Genomic DNA, 23,655 nt, shown 5'->3' with positions numbered 1-23,655 from the left:
CTCAGATGAATTCCATTTCACAGAGATTCAACATGCTTTTATTTACTGAGAAAGCTAGAAAGTGATACTAACCTGAAAAGGCTAACATCTCAAAAGTAAAGGTGATTTATTGAGCACCTTAAGAAATGGAAATTCTTTTGAGCTGTGACCAAAGTTTGGTCTGTACTGTGATCACAATTAACAAGAAATAAATTTTATCAGAGAGCTAGAGTAGTAAGTTTTGAAGAAGAAACGTAATATTAAAAATGGAACCACATCTAAGAAGAATTAGATTCTGCTAGACAACTCTGGCTTTCCATTATATGTAATACTGGGGGGGGAAAAACAAATATGAACAGTTTTACACATATTAAAAAAAAAAAGGCAAACCAAGGAAATGTTGAAGTTTTATACTATATGACTCAAACTAAAAGCTATTCCAAGGAAAAGGCAAAGGAGCAGTAACTACTATCATCTGAGAAGGTTTCACCCAAATGAGTTTTAAAATTTTCCAGGAAACACAAGGCACTTGCTTACGTCTTTGACTGTCTACACATCCACCAGACTAAAAGTCATGATGAGATTCCATCTGTACCCTAATCTGAATAAAGCCACCTAGCACGTACCCTTGCATGAAAGTCCAGGTAAAACATGTGGTTACTGAGTGTCTCCCCCACCCCCTCACCCAGTAACTATGTCAGTATAATTACCATCAGCTACTATGGTGCTGATTCTCATTAAATTATAAAAAATAAAATGTCACGCTGCCAAGTATAACTAATAGCAGAAATTATGTAAGCTAGGCCTAATTTTATACAGTTAGGATAAAAGCCTAAGAAAACGATGCCAAAATGTCAATTACCTGCATTTGAGAAATAACTCAAATGAGTCAAAACACAGCATCTGAGTATTGTAACTCTGACTATAATTTATTCCAGAAAGATAACTGACTCCCTTACCAGGGTGAAGCCCAGTGAACTAAGACAGAAACAAACCTTAGCCCATAGTTTCTCTTCAACTTCCTTTACACGGCAGCACTCTTTCTGGCAGCATTCCTTATAATAAATTTGCTCAAAGATTAAAATTTAAGTATAAGTAATATGATTTTAGAAGAGAATTTTTTTTAAAGGTTAATTTAACATAGCTCAGCACTCTTATTTAGCAGCCAGAGTACCTTTAAAAAGAAGGCAATACCTGTTTCAATGAAAACAGGGAGAAGGATGAGAAAAACTGTATCTGTGGTTTTGCTCTAAAAGCAGCCATAGCAATGGCTCGAGGCATAGCAGAGAATTTTTTTTTCTAGAGATGTGCTATACTGATGGCCACAAAACAGGGAAGATATACAGTAATAATAAATGCAATCAATCTCTTATTGCAAGAGGCTCATTTTGTTATTATGCCTTTAAAATGCAGCAAATAGTTTCTTTTAGCTAGTGCTATCTTTTACTGAGGCATCCAACCCCATTTATTCTTCTCTAAATACAGCATTAAAGTTTCGAAAGTGGCCAACTAGCCACCTCCTCCAAATATGTTTCCAAAGAACCAAAGATTTCCTACAGAACAATCAATTTACATGCCTTTTCTGGGACAAAAATGTACTAGGACAACATCATGGGACAATGAAGAAGAAACTTGAAGGCAAGAGGGAAGGAAGCACAGATATTAATTTAGGGAAAGAAAAATCACCTGAGATAAAATTTTTCCCAAACTGGTAGGGGTTAAGTGAACATGAACCTTAGTATGTTTACCCTACCTCTCCAAAAGAAAATTTGTTTTTAAAACTTCAAGAAATCAAAATCTCTGTGTACATATTTCATCCTAAAGGATGATGAAAACTGCATCTTTTAATATTTGGTTCAGGTTTAAAAAAGTTAGCAAGATTAAACTTCTTATAATATTAGAAGAGGGAGAAAAATATGCAAATGTCATCTTTGGTAGTAATGGGCTAAGAGCTATAAAATAATTTAAATCAAAGGAAGCATCTTTTTTCAATTTTGTGGCTTAAATATAAAACATTTAATTCAATGCATGATTACTTAGGCTCATCAGTTATTCCCTCAGCACACTTAAAATCTAGTTAGCATCTTCTGTAATAAAATTCTACAGTGTTAAACACTACATATACTCATGATGAATACATCAACAATAAGACGATCAAAGAATGCTGTGAAATTCAGCATCGAGATGTTAGCAGCACACTGCATCATTAAGCTCAGAAGCCTACCTGCAGTTTATTTGTAAGGACTTTTATTTTTGGTGGTGGTGGGGAAGGGAAATGAGAAAGGTCTATGTGCTAACCTAAAATACTTGCCCTTAAAAAGAACTCATTTGCACTGTGTTCATCAGTATGTATGGAAGGACCTGGTGTTTTTAATCAACACAGAAGCTGCTACCCATACAAACATTTATGTTTTAGGAAAGCTTAGGTCTCCATAATAGTCTCTTGAATTTTCACCTGAAACCAAACCAGCTAATAAACCTCTGAAAGGGCCAAAATGAAAAAGAGTAGCTCTTCCTCCTAAGGGCACATATTAGAAGTTACTTATACAATCTTCCCTTGGGCACCAGGCCACAAGGTCTTTTGGCAATTCATTATTTATCCTCCTTATACCAAATTTGGCTTCATAATAAATATTAAAGAGAGTTCTGAAGAATTAGGTAACTATGATTAACTAAAATATCAAATAGTAACTGTGTGAATAGGGTAAAATAATTCATCCTCTAAGACATAAATTCTTAATTGGGCTCTCAATAACCTGCATGGCACCCACAGGGAAAAACTATATGAGGAGCCTTCCAGCAGGGAAAGATATAAAAGTGTTTTCCTTAGGAAAATAAATAAATAAATAAATTTTTCATTTAGTTAAGAAAACAAAAAATTCATAACCTGTATATAACTGTTTTGTATAATCAGTGCTTTATAAAGATTTCCTAAGATTAAACCTCTGAAGACAATCTACTGTAAAGTGAGAGGAATCCATAATTATGATTCCTAAAACCCTGTAATCAATCTGTGCCCATGAACTCATGAATACTAGTAGCCTCTATCTGGGGTCACGTTAGATTGCTATGAATTTTTTTAAGAATTCTTCATGAGTTTTTCATTCTTTCTACTTCCACCTTATTATAGCTACACCTTTCTTAACTTCCTTGCAATCAAAAGTCAGACCACCTGACCAGCTAGGATGCTTTCCTCTAACTTCTCTTCAGCTAAGGATAGAGGTAAAGAATGAGGGAAGAGGAAAAGAAGGTATGCGAGGGAGATGAGAGAAAAAGGAAGAAATAAAGAATCCTTGATTATGCACTCTTCACCTATTTTTTTTTCTTTTCCCTTCACTGAACAACTAATTCTTTCTTTTTAACCAACATAAATTTTCCATCATAGTAGGCAGAACTGTATCTTGAGAAATCTTACAATGATCCTAGAAGAGTCAGTACAAAACAGATGAGCTAATGCAGGGTTGAAATCAGACCCTGAAAGATGGGGCAATCTATGTGTACCAAAACTCTTGCAAGAGTTTTCTCACTTTAAGAGAGTTTCAATGTAATCCAGTCTAGACTTGTATGTTCTGGGCCTCTCAGGAATGGACTATTTTCTCATTTCATTCTTTCAGACACACCAACTCCCAAAAAACCTGTATCCTAAATATTATAGACATTGAACAGGTAGGGAAGAGATGGGCATAGACTGTATTAACCCACAAGATTCACACTATAAAGAATGCTACTCAAATATTCTCTAACCTTTCATACCTGCACACTCACTCGAGCATACGTACTAGACATAAAAATTGTGCAAGATCAAGCATCAGCTTTCTATTTTAAAAGCCTTAATTAAAAAAAAATATATAGATAGGCTCACCGCAGTTTCTTTAAAGGAATATTCAGTACTACAGTACTCCTTTAAAAAAAATCATAACTCAGTGTTAAGAACACAGTAGGGAACTGCTGCTTGACAATTACTTTAAATTACTGAGAGCATCCAGTGCCAACTACAGATATCAATAAGGAAGAACCATCTAACAACATGAAGGGATAATCTGTAAGTGATGTCACCAACGCTAACGAATTTGTTAATATTCCTATGACAGGATAGTATTCATCCCTGCCTCGTGATCACATGAAATAGTTAATATCTTTTTAAGTTACATACTGAAGAGCAGCACTTGCCCTACTGCACAAGTAAAAGATGCCCACATGGATGCTCTACAAGCCCTCAATGTATAGCTAAGAGGGCTTGTCCTACGCAGTGCCCAGTGTCTGCAATGCAGTCACTGCTTGAGCAATGGCTGCACATTAGCAGGACTGAATAAATATACAAAGTATTCCCTTAAAATGGTAAGGGGGGGAGGGGTACTCCTGCATTCAGATGTAGAATAACCCAGGAGATGGAAGAGGAGAAACAGAAAACAGTCCTCAGGTTACTGATTAAAGCAAAGTTTGATACAGATATCCCCTCTTGTAGGCACTCAGTGGGTAAAATGTAGCCACAACAAACTTTCCATCAAACATCCTTCCAGTCAGTAATTTCTGAGCAGCTTTGGAATCACCAGCATTGGCATACTCAACAAAGACCTGTAAGAGAATAGAGAAAACAAAGTAACTTCCTTTTCATCAAAACTGTTTCAGAACAGTGCTTCTCCAACTTCGTGTGTGTGTGTGTGTGTGTGCGTGCGCGTGCGCGTGTATGTGTCATAACTAAGTAAGGAAGAAATTTAAAAGTAGGTAATTTCCCTTCCTAGGTAGCTGAAATACCTAACTTTATTAGTCTAATTTAATTTATTTTGACAATCTAAATCAAAAGTTACAAGCAAGTAAAATGACTGTTCCTCAGTTACTGTGTAAGTATGTGAACCAGGAAAAGAACTGCCTCTCCCACCTCAGTTGGATGCCTCCTTTGTTACATCAATATTCTTCAAACTGAGGTGTGAGCATCCTAGGACACTCAGAGACTTTCACAGTGGAGGCAAGCAGACAGACATCAATCTCCAGATTCTTAACTTTCATTTGTACCTTTTCCTAAAATTGGATCTACCTATACATTCAGGCAGGTTATTCCTTTTCATTTCCCCTCTCTTAGGAGCCCTTTTCCTAGCTGAAAAATCAAAGTATTTCCAAATGGCATAAAAATTTCCAGGATATAAAAAGAAACAACTTTAAATCCAATACTTTTTCTTTTTTAATGGACTGTGCCTGCATTGGTAAACAAAGTTTCATGCCTTGCCTATGACTGGTCATGCAAATATTTCTGCTAAGGATGAAGCGTGACAATTAGACCTAGGATATTTTGGCCTACAATGGGATTTTCTGAATTCATTAATATTGTAAAATGGACATGTAGAACTGACTCTGCCTCTTCCATTCTATGACATTTTAAGCCATGCATTACTCTTAAAGTTTGAGACCATCCAGCGCTAAAAACTGATGCTCATTTTACTCATCTTCGATATCTTTGATATTTTATATCTCCTTTTCTTCCAAAAACCAATGTGTTTAGCTATAGTTTCTAGCAATAAATACTTCTTCATTAAATATAAAAGGAAGATTAGATGATGTCCAATGAGAATATGAAGCTCTGATTTTTTAAATTGATTAGTAATTACTCCAAAATCTACTGACCAAAGTTCAATAAATGAGTAGACATGCACTTATAGAAGAAATACAATGCTTCCTATCTTACTCCTTGCTTCATAGATAACCTACAGTTTTACACATTAGATCACTGTAAACTAAATACAGAGGAAACACATTGTATAACTTATTATATAATTAATTACATTAGAGTTCTATGACTGTAATCTTGACTGTTTATAATTGTAAGAAGCATCCCATAATCTATTTTCCAGTATTTTTTGAATATCCCTTGAAAAATAAACATGTTTGAACTGAAAAATTCATGCTGACTTTATCAATTAGGCAACACCTTCAATAAATGAAAGAAGTTAAATCTGTGATTTTAAGAATTTATCAAAAGTTGCATTCACTCTCCACTTAGCAGCTTATTTCTTTTGTTGATAAGCTTATTTCTTTCACTCAGTCGTGTCAGTTCAGTTCAGTTGCTCAGTCGTGTCCAACTCTGTGACCCCATTGACTGCAGCTCGCCAGGCCTCCCTGTTCATCACCAACTCCCTGAGCTCACTCAAACTCATGTCAATCAAGTCAATGAGGCCATCCAACCATCTCGTCTTCTGTCGTCCCCTTCTCCTCCTGCCTTCAATCTTTCCCAGCATCAGGGTCTTTTCCAATGAGTCAGTTGTTCACATCCGGTGGCCAAAATATTGGGAGTTGCACTTTCAGCACCAGTCCTTACAAGGAATATTCAGGACTGATTTCCTTTAGGATGGACTGGTTGGATGTCCTTGCAGTCCCACTCCAATGGACTCTCAAGAGTCTTCTCCAACACCATAGTTCAAAAGCATCAATTCTTCGGCACTGATAAAGCCAGTGTCTTTTTGCTCAAGAAAGTGAAAATTGCTCAGCCATGCTGAACTCTTTGCCACCCCATGGAATGTGTAGGGGTGAATTCTCCAGTCCAGAACACTGGAGTGGGTAGTCATTCTCTTCTCCAGGGGATCTTACCAACCGAGGGATGGAACCCAGGTCCCGTGCACTGCAGGCGGATTCTTTACCAGCTGAGCCACTGGGGAAGCCCAAAGCTACACTGACAGCAGAGGATGGTTTCGGTCCATCAACCTTCGGTTACAGGCCAGCACGCTTCAGCTGTACCACGTTGCTGTTACTCTTTTTGGTCAAACTTTTTTTTTTCATGACCTGGGTTCAATCTGTAGGTTGGCAAGATCTCCTGGAGAAGGAAATGGCAACCCACTCCAGTATTCTTGCCTGGGAAATTCCATGGACGGAGGAGCCTAGTAGGCTACAAGATGGACACTTTCTCCCTGAAAAGACTTTTCCTGTTTCTCTATTTTGCCACTCAGATTGAGTCAGATCATGTTCATTCTTAATTCAAAACCTTCCAATACCTTTCCTTCTCATTCCTTGATCTATCCTATACTTCCATACTTCCTTGATCTAATCTCCCATTATTCTCCATTCTTCTCATTTTGCATAGTCACACTGTCCTCCTCAAACCTACCAGGAATACTCAGGGCCTTGAAATTTGCTGTTCTTTTTGATAGAATTCTCTTCCTTACCGCCTTCAAATTTTGACTCAAGTGTAATCCATTATGTTCTTCCTCACCTGCTTATTTAAAATTGCCATCCACCCCTCCACAGCACTCTTTATATCTCTTCTCCAATCTCCTTTTCTCCATAGCACTTATCATTATACATTCTTTTGTCTGCTTCGTTCACTGTTGTATCCTACCTGTTATGCTCAATAAATACTGGTTGAATAAACAAACAGCAGTTACTAGTATGCTCCAGACACTGAATGAGGTAAATGCTGTTATCACTAGACTGGCAATAATGACTTTTCACTAAGATGAGAGTGAAATTTCTTTCACTTCTTTTCAGTTGCCAAGAATTTTCCTAATATTTAACCGTGAAAGACAAAATCCACAACCAGAGGTGATTGCACCCAGGGACATTTGGCACTGTCTAGAGACATTTCTGGTGTCACAGCTGAGAAGGATGGTGGAAAGAAGCTAATCCAGTGAGCAGAGGCCAAAGATGACGTTACACATCCTATAATGTACATGATATCTCCCCAAACAAAGGACTACCCAGCTCAAATGCCAGTGATGTTAAGATTAAGAAACAGAATAAAACAATATTCTATTTTCTGGGGAAAAAAAAAAACCTACAGATAAAAAGAAGACTTAATTTAGGATCAGAGTTTTCTTCAGAAACCCTGATCATACTTTTAGCCTATACATTCTATAGATGAAAAAACTAAGGTTCCTCACAAAACAAGCCAAGTTGAAACTTGAACTCAGCTTTCAGGATCCTCAGTCCAGTATATTTTCCTTGTTTAAATTATCACTGATAATTCTATTACAATCAGAACCTAACCTAAATGGTTTTCCTACTGTACTTAATTAGGAAAAACTGGGCCAAATATTTCTGTAGTTGACCCTGACCTAAATTAGCATATGATTCAGCTGGCTGTATTCAATGGCTTAAAAAGTAGATTAACACTTAAAAAAGTTTTTTTTAAGTGATAAAAAGTACATGCATATTATAGAACTTTTGGAAAAAGAAAGAAGTACAAAGAAGTAAAAACCGTGATAATGCAAATTCATAATTCCTTGCAACATTTTGTGTGTATCTTTCTTTAAAATTAAAACATTTTGTACAGGATTTTAATAACCACTGAATCCTTTTCAAATTATGAAAAATATTCACTTACTTGTCCTCTGCCAGGATTTTCTTTTGGAACAAGCAGAGACACCACTGGTCCATATTTTTGACATTCTTCTTTTACATCTTCTACAACATCTGGTTATTAATAAATAAGGAAAATCACTTTCATGTAATTTGCGAGCATTCATTATTTTCAGATTTTAAATTCAAGAATCCATAACTAGGTAATGAAATCATTTTCTGTAACTTTTAAAATTATGCTTAAGTTAAGAATAATATAAATGTAATGCATTTAATAATTTTTTTTATATTTTAAATGTTTTGGTTAATACATTCAAATAATTTGAAATCCAAAAGAAAAGTCGTCTTGCAACTTTCCAAAATGTCATTCTGTTCCCCTCCCTGAAGACAGTAAGCATTATTAGTTTCTTCTGTAACCTTCCATGAACTTTGTAAGTTTATACAAGCAAATATAATCATATACGCTTTGAATAAAAAGTTCCAATCTTTTTTAAAAGTACATTTTTAGACCTTTCAATATCATTACACAAAATTTTCTCATTTATTTTTATGCTGATTTAATATTTCATTCTATAAAAGACTCTAATGTGTCCTACTGATGAACAATTAAACTATCCCCAAACTGCTTGCCATTATAAATAATACTGTAATAGATAAACTTGTATATACATCTCATTTCACTTGTGTACTTCTAAATTAACTTTTTGGAAATGGAACTGCTAGGTCAAAATTAATATGAATTTGTAACTGCTAGAGTTACCAATCTGCTTTTCATATAGGTTCACCAACTTAAACTCTCTCCAGTGACATATGAGAATGTTTTCCTATACCTTACCCACATCTTCACTGTAAGATATCAGAGTATAGTATTAATATTTCAACAATTGAGAATGAAATATGTGTGTGAGATATATTGTACATCCTTTCATATAAATTGTATCCTTTACCCACCATCTATTGGCTTGCCTTATAGGGGTTCTTTCTGTGGTAAGAACTGTAAATATTTTGTCTATGGTGGTTTACGTCACGGTAAAATTTGCTGAATCATTATTTTCAATTATGTGCACACTGTGCCTTCTCAACTCCAAGAACATATATATTTTAATCTCCTATGATTTTTTAGCTAAATTTTTTTCCTTTACTCTCTCCTGCCTGCCTGCCCTTTTTCCTTCCCTCCTTACACTCTCCCTACTTCCTTAATACTCTAACATATACAAAACTTGCAATTCATTTTGGTCTCAGTGGAAGGTTCGAATCTAACTTCTTCCCCACTGCCATCAAGATTACAAGACAGCTGTCCTCACACATGATTTCGAGCAAGGCAAGCTTACCTAAAACTAGTGTAATCTGAAGGTGACCTTGCTAATCAGAACTGACAAAGGTGTTTAATGCTACTAAAAAGTCTGTTGCACTTTAGTTCATGTAAGACTCTTAAACAGTAAAACTTAATAGCATTTACGCATTTAAATGTTTAAATGCCATTAAATGTTTAACATTTCAGCATTTAAATGCTTAATGTATTTAGAAGTAGAAAAAAATGGTGTTACACAGCAAGATACACAGGAAAGAACAGATACAGACTACCCTAAGGTTTACTCAAGGAAGTTCACGCTTGAATTTTATAGCTATCAAAATTATGAGGAGGAGACAGAATTAAATACAGTAGGTAGACTTAAAAGGCTTAAGTAATAATTTGAAATAGATGTCAAGAGATTATTTAGAACTACTGTACCATAATGACCTAATTAAAAAATGCTGTTGTTTAATTGCTAGAAGGGAAGTCGCTCAGTCATGCCCAACTCTTCGCGACCCCATGGACAGTAGCCTGCACCAAGCTCCTCCCTCCATGGGATTTTCTAAGCAAGAGTACTGGAGTGGGTTGCCGTTTCCTTCTCCAGGGAATCTTCCCGATCCAGGGATCAAACCCAGGTTTCCCGCATTGTAGACAGACGCTTTACCATCTGAGCCACCAGGGAAGTCCTGTATCCAACTCTTTCGCAACCCCATGGACTGCAGCCCGTCAGGCTCCTCTGTCCATGGGACTTCCCAGGCAAGAATACTGGAGTGAGTTGCCATTTCCTTCTCCAGGGAATCTTCCCAGCGTAGGAACTGAACCCACATTTCCTGAATTGCGCATGGGTGGTTCAGTGGTAGAATTCTCGCCTGCCATGAGGGAAGCCCAGGTTCATTTCCTGGCCCATGCAGCCACAGTGACCCCTTTTTGGGCTTCCCTTGTGGCTCAGCTGGTAAAGAATCTGCCTGCAATGCGGGAGACCTGGGCTTGATCCCAAGGGTGGGAAGATCCCCTGGAGAAGGGAAAGGCTACCCACTCCAGTATTCTTGCCTGGAAAATCCCATGGATGGAGGAGCCTGGTAGGCTACAGTCCATGGGGTCACAAAGAGTCAGACACGACTGAGTGACTTCACTTCATATCACCCACTCCAGTATTCTGACCTGGAGAATTCCATGGACTGTATAGTCCATGGGGTCACAAAGAGTCAGACATGACTGAGTGACTTTCACTTCACTCCTACACTGCAGGCGGATTCTTTACAACTGAGCCACCTGGAATTCCAAAACAATAACGAGGGTAAGACTATTCTTTCAGATAAAAAGGCATCCTAAAAAGTATAGATTGGAGATTCCTACATCTGTCACAGATTCAAAGAAATTAGGTTTGTTTCATTTGTTAGGTAACTATATAAAGCTGAGGAACATAAAATGACTTACTCTTATAAGAAAGAGTGGGGTACAACTAGCTCCATCAGTAACGGTTTAATTTCCCACAAAGAAAATGCTCAGTACTAAGCAACTGATATTTCTGAACTTCCCAAATGGGGGGAGTGGTAAGAACGAACCTGCCAATGCAGGAGACACAGAAGACCTAGGAGACCTGGCTTCAATCCCTGGCTCAGGAAGCTCCCCTGGAAGAGGAAATGGCAACCCACTCCAGTATTCTTGCCTGGAGAATCCCATGAACAGAGGAGCCTGGAGGGCTGCAGTCCACAGAGTTGCAAAGAGTCAGACTGAAGTGACTTAACATGCACACATTTGATATTTCTAAGTTTGGTCCTGCTTTTTAGTCCATTCACCACTCTGCTTCCACAATGCTCTTATTAAACCCAAGTTTGACTACAATACTCACCTAGTTTAAATTTTAACAGCTCTTTATTGCATTTTACAACGGACAAATATTTATTGAATACTTATCAGAAGCCAGGAACTATTCTACCCCTGATACAAAGTTCTTCTGTGTAATTTATATTCCAGTGTTCCTATCTCTGGGATTAAAGTCCAAATTCTTAAACATAACAAACAAGTCTATTAGATACCTGTATTCTGGCTACCTTTTTAGCTTTGACTAACTGTTAAATATCCTAAAAGACAGTCATCCCAACAACTTGCTGTTCTCTGAATATGCCACATTTTCTCTCATCTCAGTGTCTCTGAGCTACTTTTAGCTCAACCCCTCAACTTTTAGTCAAGTAACTTAAATTACTAACAAAACTCATATATTATATGTTAGACTGAGTTAACAGCCCTCCTCTCTGCCTCAATACTTTACTGTAACCTTCAGATTTACAGAAGTAATCATTTATATACTTGTAATTATTTATATAACTGTCTCCCCTATTACACTAAAGACAGGAAATAAATCCACAGTGGCAAGTGCATACTCAGTAAATATGTTTTGAGTGAATGAACTGTTAAAAGCAAAACAAATAAATAAGAGCTAAAAAGAAGTGAAAGTGTAGGGCAGGATTAGCACAGACAGAAAGAAGTTGCTGGGAAAGATAATCTTTATTTATTTAGTAAAGGTTTATCAGATGTAAAAGAGTTGAAAGGACCTTAGGAATTGTTCAAGTCTGCTGGGACTACTGTAACAAAACGCCACACACTAAGTGGCTTAAACAACAATCATTTGTTTCTCATAGTTCTGAAGGCTGGAATTCAAACATCAAGGTGCAGGCAGATTTGGTGCCTGGGTGTAGACAGCTGCCTTCCTGCTGTATAGTCACATTTGCAGAGACAGAAAGAGAAGAAAGAGAAAGACTGCTCTCCTGTCTCTTCTGTTTTAAAGGCCACTAGTTCCATCAGAAGGGCTCCAGCTTCATGACCTAATCTAATCCTATTACCTCCTAAAGTCTCCAACTCTATCACATTGGGGCTTAGAGCGTTCTCATAGGAAACTGGTGGGGGACATATTAAATATACAGCGGGAGTCAAAAGTAAGTGTCCTTTAGAGACCACATAGTTCCATATCCTCACTATATAAACTAGCAAAATACGAGAATGCTATGAAATGGTATGTCTATTCTACACAGGAAAGACACATTAAAATAAAATTTAGGAAGTCCTGACCTTCATATTCTTCTTCATTCTCAAGATAATCATCATCCAGCACATTCAGCAGTCTTAGCACTGGCGTCGGAAGCATCACCAAATCTTCAATATGAGGGGCTGTTAAATTCATTACAACATGGTTAAATGCAAACTCCTTCGAATAAACTGATGAATATTAGGAAAAGGAGCTTGGGAATATAAATTAGTTCTGATATCTTATTTGATTATAAAATAACCAAGAAAAAATAAAGATGTGTACAACTTACCAAAAGGAATGCTAAAGAATGGGCTGCACAATGCCATTTCAGCAGGAATTCTTCTGCTTGGATCATCATGAAGCATGCTAAAACACAAAAATATGTAAGTTTACATCAAATCTTTTGAAAGTATAACCAGTAAAGAAAACAAAAACATCTAAATATTCACCACAACATTAATTATATTAGCATGACTTTCTGAATCATTCAACTACAAAAAATATTAATGCCATTTATGAGTAAACAGTTTAATAAATTATTATATACACCTAAGACATAATACTATATTTTAATTTAAAATGTTTTTGATTAATAAACACAACATAGGAAAATGATCCACATTTTGTAACACTAACTGAAAAAGAGCTAGACATAGATTTATGGTAATTGAATTAAAAAAACAGAGGTGAGATGACTTTTGTCTTGTTAAAGCCTCCTAATAATAAAGCAACTTGATAGCAAAATTAAAAAAAATCTATGGACAACATCTCTAACAAAAGTAAGTAACCTCACTAGACAACAAAATCCGAGTGGCTAGGGAGAAACCATCAGTAGCAGTAAGACTTGCACCACATGGGCATCTATGTAGACGGAAGCAGAGAGAAACCACAGTTAATCTGATGACCCAGAGAAAAAATAATCCCCCAAAACAGGTATTCACTGGGAAGCATAAAAACCAATTTGAGAAAAGCTGTTTAAACTAAACCAGGGGTTATACATTCCAAATGAATACAAGGGGTCCTCTGTAAGATTTGAGGGGGCTGAAGTAATCTAGACACTAGAATCTCTCAAAACCAATCAGCTGAAGCTCCCTTCTAAGGCAGAGTCCCACAGAAAAAAGAAATCTTGGGATGAGAACCCATATTGATGGGGTAAATGAAAATTGAGAGAGAAAGAGACAAAGACATCAGGAAAAAGCAGGGAAAGGGAACAGCCAAGAGGATCTCAAGGCAAAAAAAAAAAAAAAAAAAAAAACCCACTACACAAAACAACAGAAGAGGGAGCTATGTATAGTTAGAAAAGCTACACCTTCCTAGGTTTAGGAAAATGAAGTTCACATAAAAATGAGCCACATACAAAGTATTATACCAAAGTTATTAGACCAGGAAAGAGGACTGCAAAATAACCTGCCCTCAGACAACAAATGCACACAAGAAAGGCCTGAAGGGCATGACCACAACACCCAGGAGCCTATAGCCAACCATTTGAAAATGAGGCCAAGGCCTTGTTCACAAAGATACAAGGTGTTAGAGAGTAACATAAATCAAAACTAGGATTACCACAACACCCAGAAGCACTATGGCCAACCATCTGAAAATGAGGCCAGGGCACTGTTCACAAAGATACAGAGTGTTAGAGAGTAACATAAATCAAAACTAGGATGACCACAACACCCAGGAGCACTATGGCCAACCATCTGAAAATGAGGCCAGGGCATTGTTCACAAAGATACAAGGTGTTAGAGAGTAACATAAATCAAAACTAGAAAATATCAAAAATCAGGTAACAAAACACAGGAATAAAAGGAATCACTTCATAAACTAAGCTTAAGCTGGAAGTCACGTAAGGATGAATAAAAACAAAAGATGATGTCCTAAAGATAAACAGAAGGCAAAAAGGAGAAAAAATTGTTAGATCAAAAAGAAATAATAAAATAAATAAAAAACTATTCAAGAGAGTGATAATACTGAATAGTCAGAGAAAATCTATTAATAATGCCTATAAAATGGGAGTGAAGGGGAAAAAAAAGCAAAGTAATGGAACAAACACTAAGAATTTTAACTTAAGAATACTTTCATACAACAAACAAAAAGATCTAAAACTACATATTTCTTAAGAATTCAGACCCAGAGCAATCAAAATCTATTATTCTGGTAAAATCACTAGACTTTTAACAAAAACATGAAATCCTCACAGCATTTAGACCTAAAGACCAAATTACTTAAAAACAAAGTGTCATCAGCACTCTGCCTTCAACAGCAACACTATCTGCTAGAAGAAAATGGACTACAGTTGACCCCTGAACAACTTCAGGTTAGGAGTACACCCTCTCCCCAGCTAAAAATCCATTTAACTTACATATGGCCCTCCATATCCACAGTTTCTCTGTATCCACATTCCTGTACCACAGAGTCAACCAACTGCACATCATGTAGTAACAAAATCTGTGTATAAATGGACTCACGTAGTTCAAACCCATGCTGTTCAAGGATCAACTGTAATATGTTTAAAACACTCAAGAAAAAAGTCTGCCAAGGATTTTTATACTCAGATAAACAGACTTTCAAGTGTTTAATAACACAGTTTAACTATTATTAACAAGCAAGAACTCAAGAGAATATTAATCCTACAATCAAAAGAACAAGCTTCAGTACACTAAAATGATAAGAATACAAGGACCAGTGATGAACATTAAATATCTAGTTACACACAAATCTGACTAAATGAGAGTGTTTGAAAAATAAACAGTGCATAGCATGTAATAGCCATATAATCTGACAACACGGTTATAACTATTTTTCAAATGGGAGAATAGGAAGAGCATATGCAAAAGCAACTGTTTTCAGTAATCTTACTATAGCACTATTATTGAGACTGTTTTAGTGTAATGTGGAATAAAGCAAATGAGTAATAATGAAATATTCTAATCTGACATTCTCTTTGTCCTTAAGAAGCAGAATTCTTGACATAAAAGAAAAGAGATATAAAACAGAAGAAGTAAAAACATTGTGGTATTGAATTTAAATGAGAAATCTCAGTATGAACTCCACCCACTTAACAGGCCTAGAATCAATGATCACCCCAACAGCAATGAGTATTCTTAATACCCAGACTGTGGTTTTGAGAGCTTGTTTGGGCTTCCCTGGTGGCTCAGCTGGTAAAGAATCCACCTGCAATGTGGGAGACCTGAGTTCGATCCCTGGGTTGGAAGATCCCCTGGAGAAGGGAACGGCTACCCACTCCAGTATTCTGGCCTGGAGAATTCCATGAACTGTATAGTCCATGGAGTCACAAAGACTCAGACACGATTGAGTGCCTTTTACTTGGAGGTTCTAGCAGAGAGCTGCTGCTGCTGCTAAGTCGCTTCAGTCGTGTCCAACTCTGTGTGACCCCATCGACGGCAGCCCACCAGGCTCCACCGTCCCTGAGATTCTCCAGGCAAGAACACTGGAGTGGGCTGCCATTTCCTTCTCCAATGCATGAAAGTGAAGTCTCTCAGTCATGTCCGACTCTTAGTGACCCTATGGACTGCAGCCTACCAGGCTCCTCCGTCCATGGGATTTTCCAGGCAAGAGTACTGGAGTGGGGTGCCACTGCCTTCTCCGTAGCAGAGAGTGCAGCTACTCATATACCCTTGACCAAAGACCAGTTCTCCTTTATCGGGGATGGTCATCCACTTCGACCGAGCACACACCTTCGGGAAGCCCGCACATGGAGCTGTGCAGGAGGGAGGAGACACCTGCCCAGTCAGCCAGTTTAGCTGCACAGGAGGACAGATGTCACAACCAGATCGCCTCACATCCCAGACTGCGGGAAATACTACTTCCTACTAAAAGAAACCAGGCTTCTTGGAGAAACGGCTACTTCCAGGTCTGGAGCAGGAAATGTACGCTTTGAACTGGAAACATCTTCTCATGCCAGACAGTGATGAAGCTATTAAAGAAAGGTATGCCAAAGCTAACCTGCAAAGCCTCAAATTCATCAAAGATGAGATAATTTCAGCTTCAATTAGGATAAGAACTGCAATGGATTAAACTATAACAAATATATTTAGATACATTAGTTAATAATGATATTTTGACCTTTCAAAAAGGAAATAATCCACTTTGAAAGATGATAAGGAATCAATTCATTATGAAAACAAGCTAATTAAGTGAATCAAGCATTTATTTCATCTTTAGTTAACTAAACAAGGAGACTAAGAACATCACTGTTCTACAACTCCTAACAAAGTAATAGATCTAGGCATTGAGTATTAACAGCTATTAACACATCAAATGGAGATAGCCACATTATCTGCTAACCTAAAAAAACACAGTACCATATATACAACCACCAATTTAAAGAAAATAGGGCAATATGTTAAACTATACTACAATAGCACCATCTGTAAAATTCAGACTGTGGACAACTATACTGAGTCAGCAATCCAGGCTGTTCAACAAATAAACAAGGGAAAAGGGGGTCAGGAGATGGAAAGGGACTTTTTAGAGAAAATGAAAGTTAAAAGGGATTCTTAATAGAAGAGCAACATTAAACTATAGTATTTAGGGATGCACACTTAACTATAATAAAAACAAGGAAGTAACAACCATGAAATCAGGGCAGTGGTTCTTTTAGGGAGGAAGAAGGGGCTTGCAATTGGGATGGGGTACACAGAGGACTTCTAGAGTAGCTGGTAAAGTTCTATTTCTCAACCTAGATGGTAGATACAATAATATTCCTAAGTATTCACTAAGCTATACATTTTTTTTCAGTATTTATGTTTTAGTCTAACAAAAAAAAGGTCTGAATAATTTGCATGCATACACAACAAAATACGAAGGAAAATACTGAAAAGAAATAGAGCAAAGCACTAATACTAGAAAATGAGCTTACAATTTCTCATCACAATTTTTTATAGCTTCCAAATCTAGTATTAGTTGCAGAAAGAAAAAGAATAGTTATCATTAAAAACAAAAAAACCCTCAAGCTAAATAACAAAGTCAATGCTAGAACTTAGACTTCTAAGTCTATCTTCAGTTCAGTCCAGTCGCTCAGTCGTGTCCGACTCTTTGCGACCCCATGAATTGCAGCACGCCAGGCCTCCCTGTCCATCACCAACTCCCGGAGTTCACTCAGACTCACGTCCATCGAGTCAGTGATGCCATCCAGCCATCTCATCTTCTGTCGGCCCCTTCTCTGCTGCCCCCAATCCCTCCCAGCATCAGTCTTTTCCAATGAGTCAACTCTTCGCCATGAGGTGGCCGAAGTACTGGAGTTTCAGCTTTAGCATCATTCCTTCCAAAGAAATCCCAGGGCTGATCTCCTTTAGAATCCATTATATAATTTGACTTCTATCCTAGAATCTATGATGTAATTTTACACGCCTCTTTTCAATGTAAACTGCAACATGCAATATCTAGTATCAATCAGCTACTAGCAGCTACTTAAAACTACTGTAATTTGTAAAACATACACACATACACACAAACATGTGCCCGTAAAACTGGTGAGATCTGAGTTCCATGGACTGTACTATCAATTTCCTAGTCTTGACATGGTACTCAGATTTTTAAGATGTTACCACTAAGGGAAACGGGTGAAGGCAAAACACTCTATCTGTCCCCAAAGTTTTCAATGGTAATTATTTAAAGTATAATATATAATTACTTTACATGAAATATTATTTTGGCATTCCAAAGTAAACTTGGTCTTTAGTTAGTAAAGATTCTTTAAACACCTATTCTCCATCATTTACAGAACTGCCAGAGTTACAGAAGGCCCAACATACAGTGACTCATCATCTATCTTCCACTGAACAGCGGTAACAGCCTAATACCTGGTACTTGCCATGAAAAAAAGAACACTTTTGTTTCTTATTAGAAACCAGTCTGTATAGAATATCTAAAGTTTTTAATTCTGAGGAAGCAAAACCTCTACATGATTAAGCAAGCCAGAAAATAATATAAATCCATTCAGGAAAAAAAGCAAGTTTAAAGTACATGTAATGTACCTTTTGATAAGGTCTCTTAGGTGATAGGCTGGAATTGCGGCATTCACCACTGCTTTACTGGCAAATATGTGATCAATAATAGCAGAACTATTTGCCTAAAAAGACAGAAAAGTTCTTCTTTGGTTATCCAGTTCAGTCCTTATTTGTTGAGTACTAGGCACACAGCACTGAACAGTTTGGTAAGTTAAATACAACAGAAAACACTCTCTTCTGAAAGTTTATAATCTTAATGAAGGGGATTACATACATTATTATAAAACTTCTAGAGAAGAGGAATTTTTTCTCTATTCTCAGTATCTAACACTGTGTGAACATTTACTAGGTGAATGAATAAAGAAACAAAATACCAAGGCAACCACACAGAAATGTAATTTAATGCAAACTGAGAAAATAAACGTGCACTAGGTGAGTCAGAGTGTCCTCATCATGAGTCAATTGGTTTCCAGATGGAATAAAATAAACTATCAAGGAGAAACCATGGCAGAATTTAAAAACTGCACCTGTCACATTATTCATACCTTAAATCCTTGTGGAACATAACATTTTCTCCAGGAGTACTATGAAGTGTGTACATGAGTAAAAATACTCAATTTATCATCACCAAATAGCAATACTTACCACAGGCCACACACTATGCTAAGAATTAGATATCATTTCAACACTCTTATCATCATTTTACTGAAAGTAAACCACAGTTTAGTAAACCTAAATAAGTAACTTAAAGATGAAGGGAAGATATAAACCCTAGAGATTTAACTTCAGAGCCTAAGCTCACATTTGGTAATTGTGCCTCCACAGAAAGGGATACAATACAGAATGATACTTTTATCTAGGGGGCAAATAGTGAGGACTGCTTTAATACACATCAGCCTCTAAATTTCACCAAAAAAGAAAAAAAATTAAATGCCTAAGTTAATAATTAACTAGATCACTGAATGTGATCTAATTCTAACTGGCTCTCAGAAAAAGTCCAAAGAATTCAAAGTGAGTCAAACCTAATGCAGGAAATTGATGTGTTTATCTGTAAAAGCACTAGAGAAAGTACCCCCAAAGTACACTGGACTGTGTGCAGGTACCAATGACAAAGAGTGATACTGGTTTTACAGCATATTATAGCAGCATTTTTTTTTTTTTTTGCCAAAAGTAAGGTACAACTACTAGGCTATTAAAGCATTCCTTCCAAGAACTGTTTCAACAGATATAGATGACTAGGGGTTTAAGAGAAATAAAATTCTGTATAACAGCAACACACTAAGTATTATATGCTCAAAAAAATACTTGCTTCATATCAAAATCTAATTCCTAAACACCATATTGCTTTTCAAACACCTAGTCTAAAAGAGACTGATACCGTCACAACATTCAAGCCTCAATATGTTTGAAAAAATACTGCAGTTAATTCTTAACTCACAAATACGCAAAAAGTAAATTCCTATGTCAGTTGGAACTTAGAACCCATGTTCTCAAGCAAACAATGTTATGAGCAGCAGTCACTTTCTCAGGACAGTTCATGTACAGAGCACAAACAGGAAGCAGCGTGGAGCCGTCGGCAGAACACTGGCCTTCTGACTACGAGGGGCAGAATTTGGTCCAGAACATCCAGTTGTATGACCTTGAGTTAGTGGTTTTACATATTCGTGCCCCCAGGTTTTCACGTGTAAATAACTAATATCCATTCTAACAATCCTCACAGAGTACTACTGTATTAGTAATATTTTAGAATGTAATACAATTACTTTACTGAACAAACCACTTTTACTTCCTCAGGAAAAGGCATTCATTCAAACACTTTATCAAGCACTTACAACATGCCAGGCCTCAGCTAAAAACAGTGAGCATGCAATGCTCCCTAGCGCATCTGTAGCTATGGGACTGAGGAGTAAGCAGCATTAAAGGTAGTAAGGGGAATATGGAGGAGATAAAGCAATCAGAGTCCTCAACGAAAATCATTATAAACTGAGTACTCTTACACTGGGATTAAGGACCTGAAAGCAAAACACTGGTTCAGTTTACCTTCCATTCCTGAGATCTGACTGTATGTTTCAATTTCATTCCTGAGAACATTTCCAGTAAAATGATTCCTAGGCTCCACAGATCAACAGCTGAGGTACATTCTGTATCACTCTGCAGGCCAGCCTGGGCCAAGCAATTCTGCAGTTCTGCTTCCGGAGCCCGATACCCGTCTGTCTGAATATACTTTACATCCTGAAGAAAATGAGTAAGTATTATAACCAATCAAAAACTGCCCACCTTCCATCCATCTCTACAGTGTATTTACCTCTCAGAATGTGTGATAGGCCAATGTCACACTGAATGGCAGAATTTTTAGTCCTTGGCGATCATAATTCTTTGGTTCATTAACTGGATAGTTCTCAAAGGCAAGCTGCACACTTTCCATACAACTGCTCATTTCTTTAGATACTCTCTTGCCTGTGAGGCACTGCTGAAAAATAAGGACACTCTGCAAAGAGCAGATAAACTATGGAAAATGGACCATTTGCCAGAACTATCACGTGAGTTCTTCCATTAGAGTCCCAACATGAAAACATCAGTAACAGTAATTCAACAATTAACCAAACACTCAAAGAAAAATAGTGTTCTATGTAAAGTACTTTTAAAAATTTCAGAGCCCTCTTGTATTAGCTCTCTCCTACCTGACTCAAACATGTGTGTTAGACGCTCAGTCGTGTCCGCCTTTTTGCAACCCCATGGACTGTAGCCTGCCAGCCTCTGTGCATGGAATTTTCCAGACAAGAATACTGAAGTGGGTAGCCATTCCCTTCTCCAGGGGATCTTCCTGACCCAGGAATTGAACCTGGGTCTTCTGCATTGCAGGCAGATGCTTTACCATCTGAGCCATCAGGGAAGCCCCAAATATCTCTTAAGTCTCTACTAAATCACCTCTGTTATTTAAAAATATTTGTTTTAGACCACTGAGGGGCTGGGGAGAGAAAGTATGTCTTACCTGATTGCCTTCTTTGAAGCTAAGTCCAAAGTCAATGAGTTTAAAACATTCATTCTCGGCACTCCACAATATGTTACGTGGCTTGAGGTCTGCGTGGACATAACCCTCATGATGAAGAAAAGCAAGGGCCTCTAGAACATCTCTGGCACAATGCTGTATCATCCACATGGAACAACCCTGGTGACTGGAATATAAAAGCAATTCCGAAACACTGACATCCAGGAGTTCAAGCAACAGACAGCGTGATGGCACATTTGGAGAGAAGTGGATTGTGAAGACTCCATACAAAGTCACTAAAAAAGAAATTAATTACAATACTTTAAAAACCAGATTCAGAATAAGTGACTATTAAAGTAGATAAAAATTGGGGGTAGTCTAGATAAGGATAACTTTAATGAGCAAGCCACTGGAATTTATTCCAACCATGAGTAAGATTTTTGGGCAACTCGGTTATTTTAACAAAATGAGATGACCTTCAGCAGCAGATTACTACTAAAAGATATTAGATATGACATAATAATTCAAACTGTGTTTCCCAAGCACTCAGTGATGGGTGAATATGCACTTGGGTGCCAAGCAAAACTGATCAGAAGAAAAATCCAAATACTAAGTACTCTTAACAAAATGTCACAACATGCAAAATCAAAACTGAAGATCCTTTCCTGATTCAGAATAGCACTCTATTAATATTAAAAGAAAAGATTAAGATATTCAAGATGACATTTTAACAATCTTGTAGAGATTCATCAAGTCCTTAAGCCAAAAAAATTCCCTCCTAAATAGCCAGGTTATATACACCATTTAGCAACCCTTGAAAAAGAAAAGGGGAAAAAAAAAGCAACACTAGTATTAAGACATTCTTCTTTAAATGGCAGTATTAAAGAGGTCACTCTTCAAATTAAATATGGATCATGTTTGCCAGCAAGTAAGACCATTTATAAAGCCATAACTAATTATAAGCTCTCCGTTGGTATAATAAGAATGAAAACTGTTTTTGTAAATCAATCACCAGTAATCATTATATATCTTACATTCTAAATATCTGAATGATGAAACATGGTCTTACCTGGCTAAAAGTATAAAGTGTACATGTATAATTTTCACACTTCCATACGAACATCTATGTAAAATTTAGGAGTCATTTCTCCCAAATCCATACCAAATATGTATCAAGAACAACCTATACGAGTTATTAGTATTGACGTCACAAGTACAAGAAATATTTCCCATTTTTCACTGGTGTGCAAAGATTCAAAAATTTCCGTACAAGAGATGACAATTTACCAAAGATACACCTCCTTTCACTTGAGAAGACAATTCTCTGTGCAACATTCTCTAGTGAGAACTGAAGCAAAACAGAATTTACTGAGCATCTACTACGAGCAAAGCAGACCATCTTCCCCGTACTGCAGAGTGAAAGGGGGATGGGAAACGGCCTTGTACCGGTGATGGGCACAGGGCGAGCCCCACTTCTCCAGCCTAAAATACGGGAGACGGAACGCCAGGCTGAAAGAGACAGCACACTAAAACTGGGACCTGGGCAAGACAAGAAGGGAGACAGCGGCAATTACCGATGTTCCTGTGACCCTGCAACTGCTCCAGCGCCGCCCTCTCTTTGCGGAAACCATACTCGGCGGCCGAGGCCGCAGCCCCGGTGGTTCCTGGCGGTAGGAACTGCTTCAGCGCTCCTGGGGGCGAGCCGGGTGTGCCGCAGCAACGCACCCGATACACCGAGGCCGAGGAGCCGCTACCCAGGCGGCTCTGTACCTGCCACAGCCGTCCGAAGGCTTCCAGAAACCGCGGCGGCTCCGCGCCCCACGCGCAGCCGGATCCCGCCATCGGTGCGGACTGAGGGGGCTGACACGGAGCTGACTCGACGCCCGGGGCAGGCCGGCAGGGCCTGCGGTCACATCCCCGCCCGCCGGACCAGCGGCTCCGCAGGGACGGGCCTGCAGCCGCCTCACCGACTGCCGGGACCTCACGCCGCCATGACACCGGAAACCGCCTCCTGGGGCGGGGTGGGGAGGGAGGTCCCAGAAGCCGGAAATAGAGGAAGAGCCAATCCTGTCGGCTGAAGGAGGCGGGCCTGGGGAGGGCGGGCTTCCTAGTG

General features: G+C 38.0%; 1 protein-coding gene and 2 non-coding genes across 3 annotated transcripts; 1 reads left to right on the top strand and 2 right to left on the bottom strand.

Moving 5' to 3' along the window:
• Positions 1-10: 10 nt before the first annotated feature.
• UHMK1 (U2AF homology motif kinase 1) lies at positions 11-23,561 on the bottom strand. The gene is made up of 8 exons (XM_069547266.2): positions 23,117-23,561; positions 21,546-21,838; positions 20,594-20,785; positions 18,581-18,675; positions 12,874-12,950; positions 12,626-12,724; positions 8,288-8,376; positions 11-4,554 (listed from the first exon to the last, which is right to left on the bottom strand). Exons 1-8 carry the CDS (start codon positions 23,382-23,384, stop codon positions 4,408-4,410), a joined length of 1,260 nt encoding a protein of 419 aa, XP_069403367.1. The 5' UTR covers positions 23,385-23,561; the 3' UTR covers positions 11-4,407.
• On the top strand, positions 10,396-10,466 carry TRNAG-GCC (transfer RNA glycine (anticodon GCC)). Its single transcript has one exon. It is a non-coding gene; the product is annotated as a tRNA-Gly (tRNA).
• TRNAC-GCA (transfer RNA cysteine (anticodon GCA)) lies at positions 21,374-21,446 on the bottom strand. Its single transcript has one exon. It is a non-coding gene; the product is annotated as a tRNA-Cys (tRNA).
• Positions 23,562-23,655: the final 94 nt, after the last annotated feature.

This window comes from Ovis canadensis, chromosome 1 (genome assembly GCF_042477335.2).
Source record: "Ovis canadensis isolate MfBH-ARS-UI-01 breed Bighorn chromosome 1, ARS-UI_OviCan_v2, whole genome shotgun sequence".
Lineage (NCBI taxonomy): Eukaryota > Metazoa > Chordata > Mammalia > Artiodactyla > Bovidae > Ovis > Ovis canadensis.
This window is presented reverse-complemented; position numbering and strand designations above follow the sequence as displayed.

Bases quoted from the DNA above. Each gene is read 5' to 3' on its own strand.
- UHMK1 (XM_069547266.2), bottom strand. From the start codon at position 23,384: ATGGCGGGATCCGGCTGCGCGTGGGGCGCGGAGCCGCCGCGGTTTCTG. The intron at 12,951-18,580 runs GTACATTACATG...TTTGTGTTTTAG, and splicing joins CTAAGAGACCTTATCAAAAG to CATGCTTCATGATGATCCAA. The intron at 4,555-8,287 runs GTAAGTGAATAT...ATTCTCTTACAG, and splicing joins AAAATCCTGGCAGAGGACAA to GTCTTTGTTGAGTATGCCAA.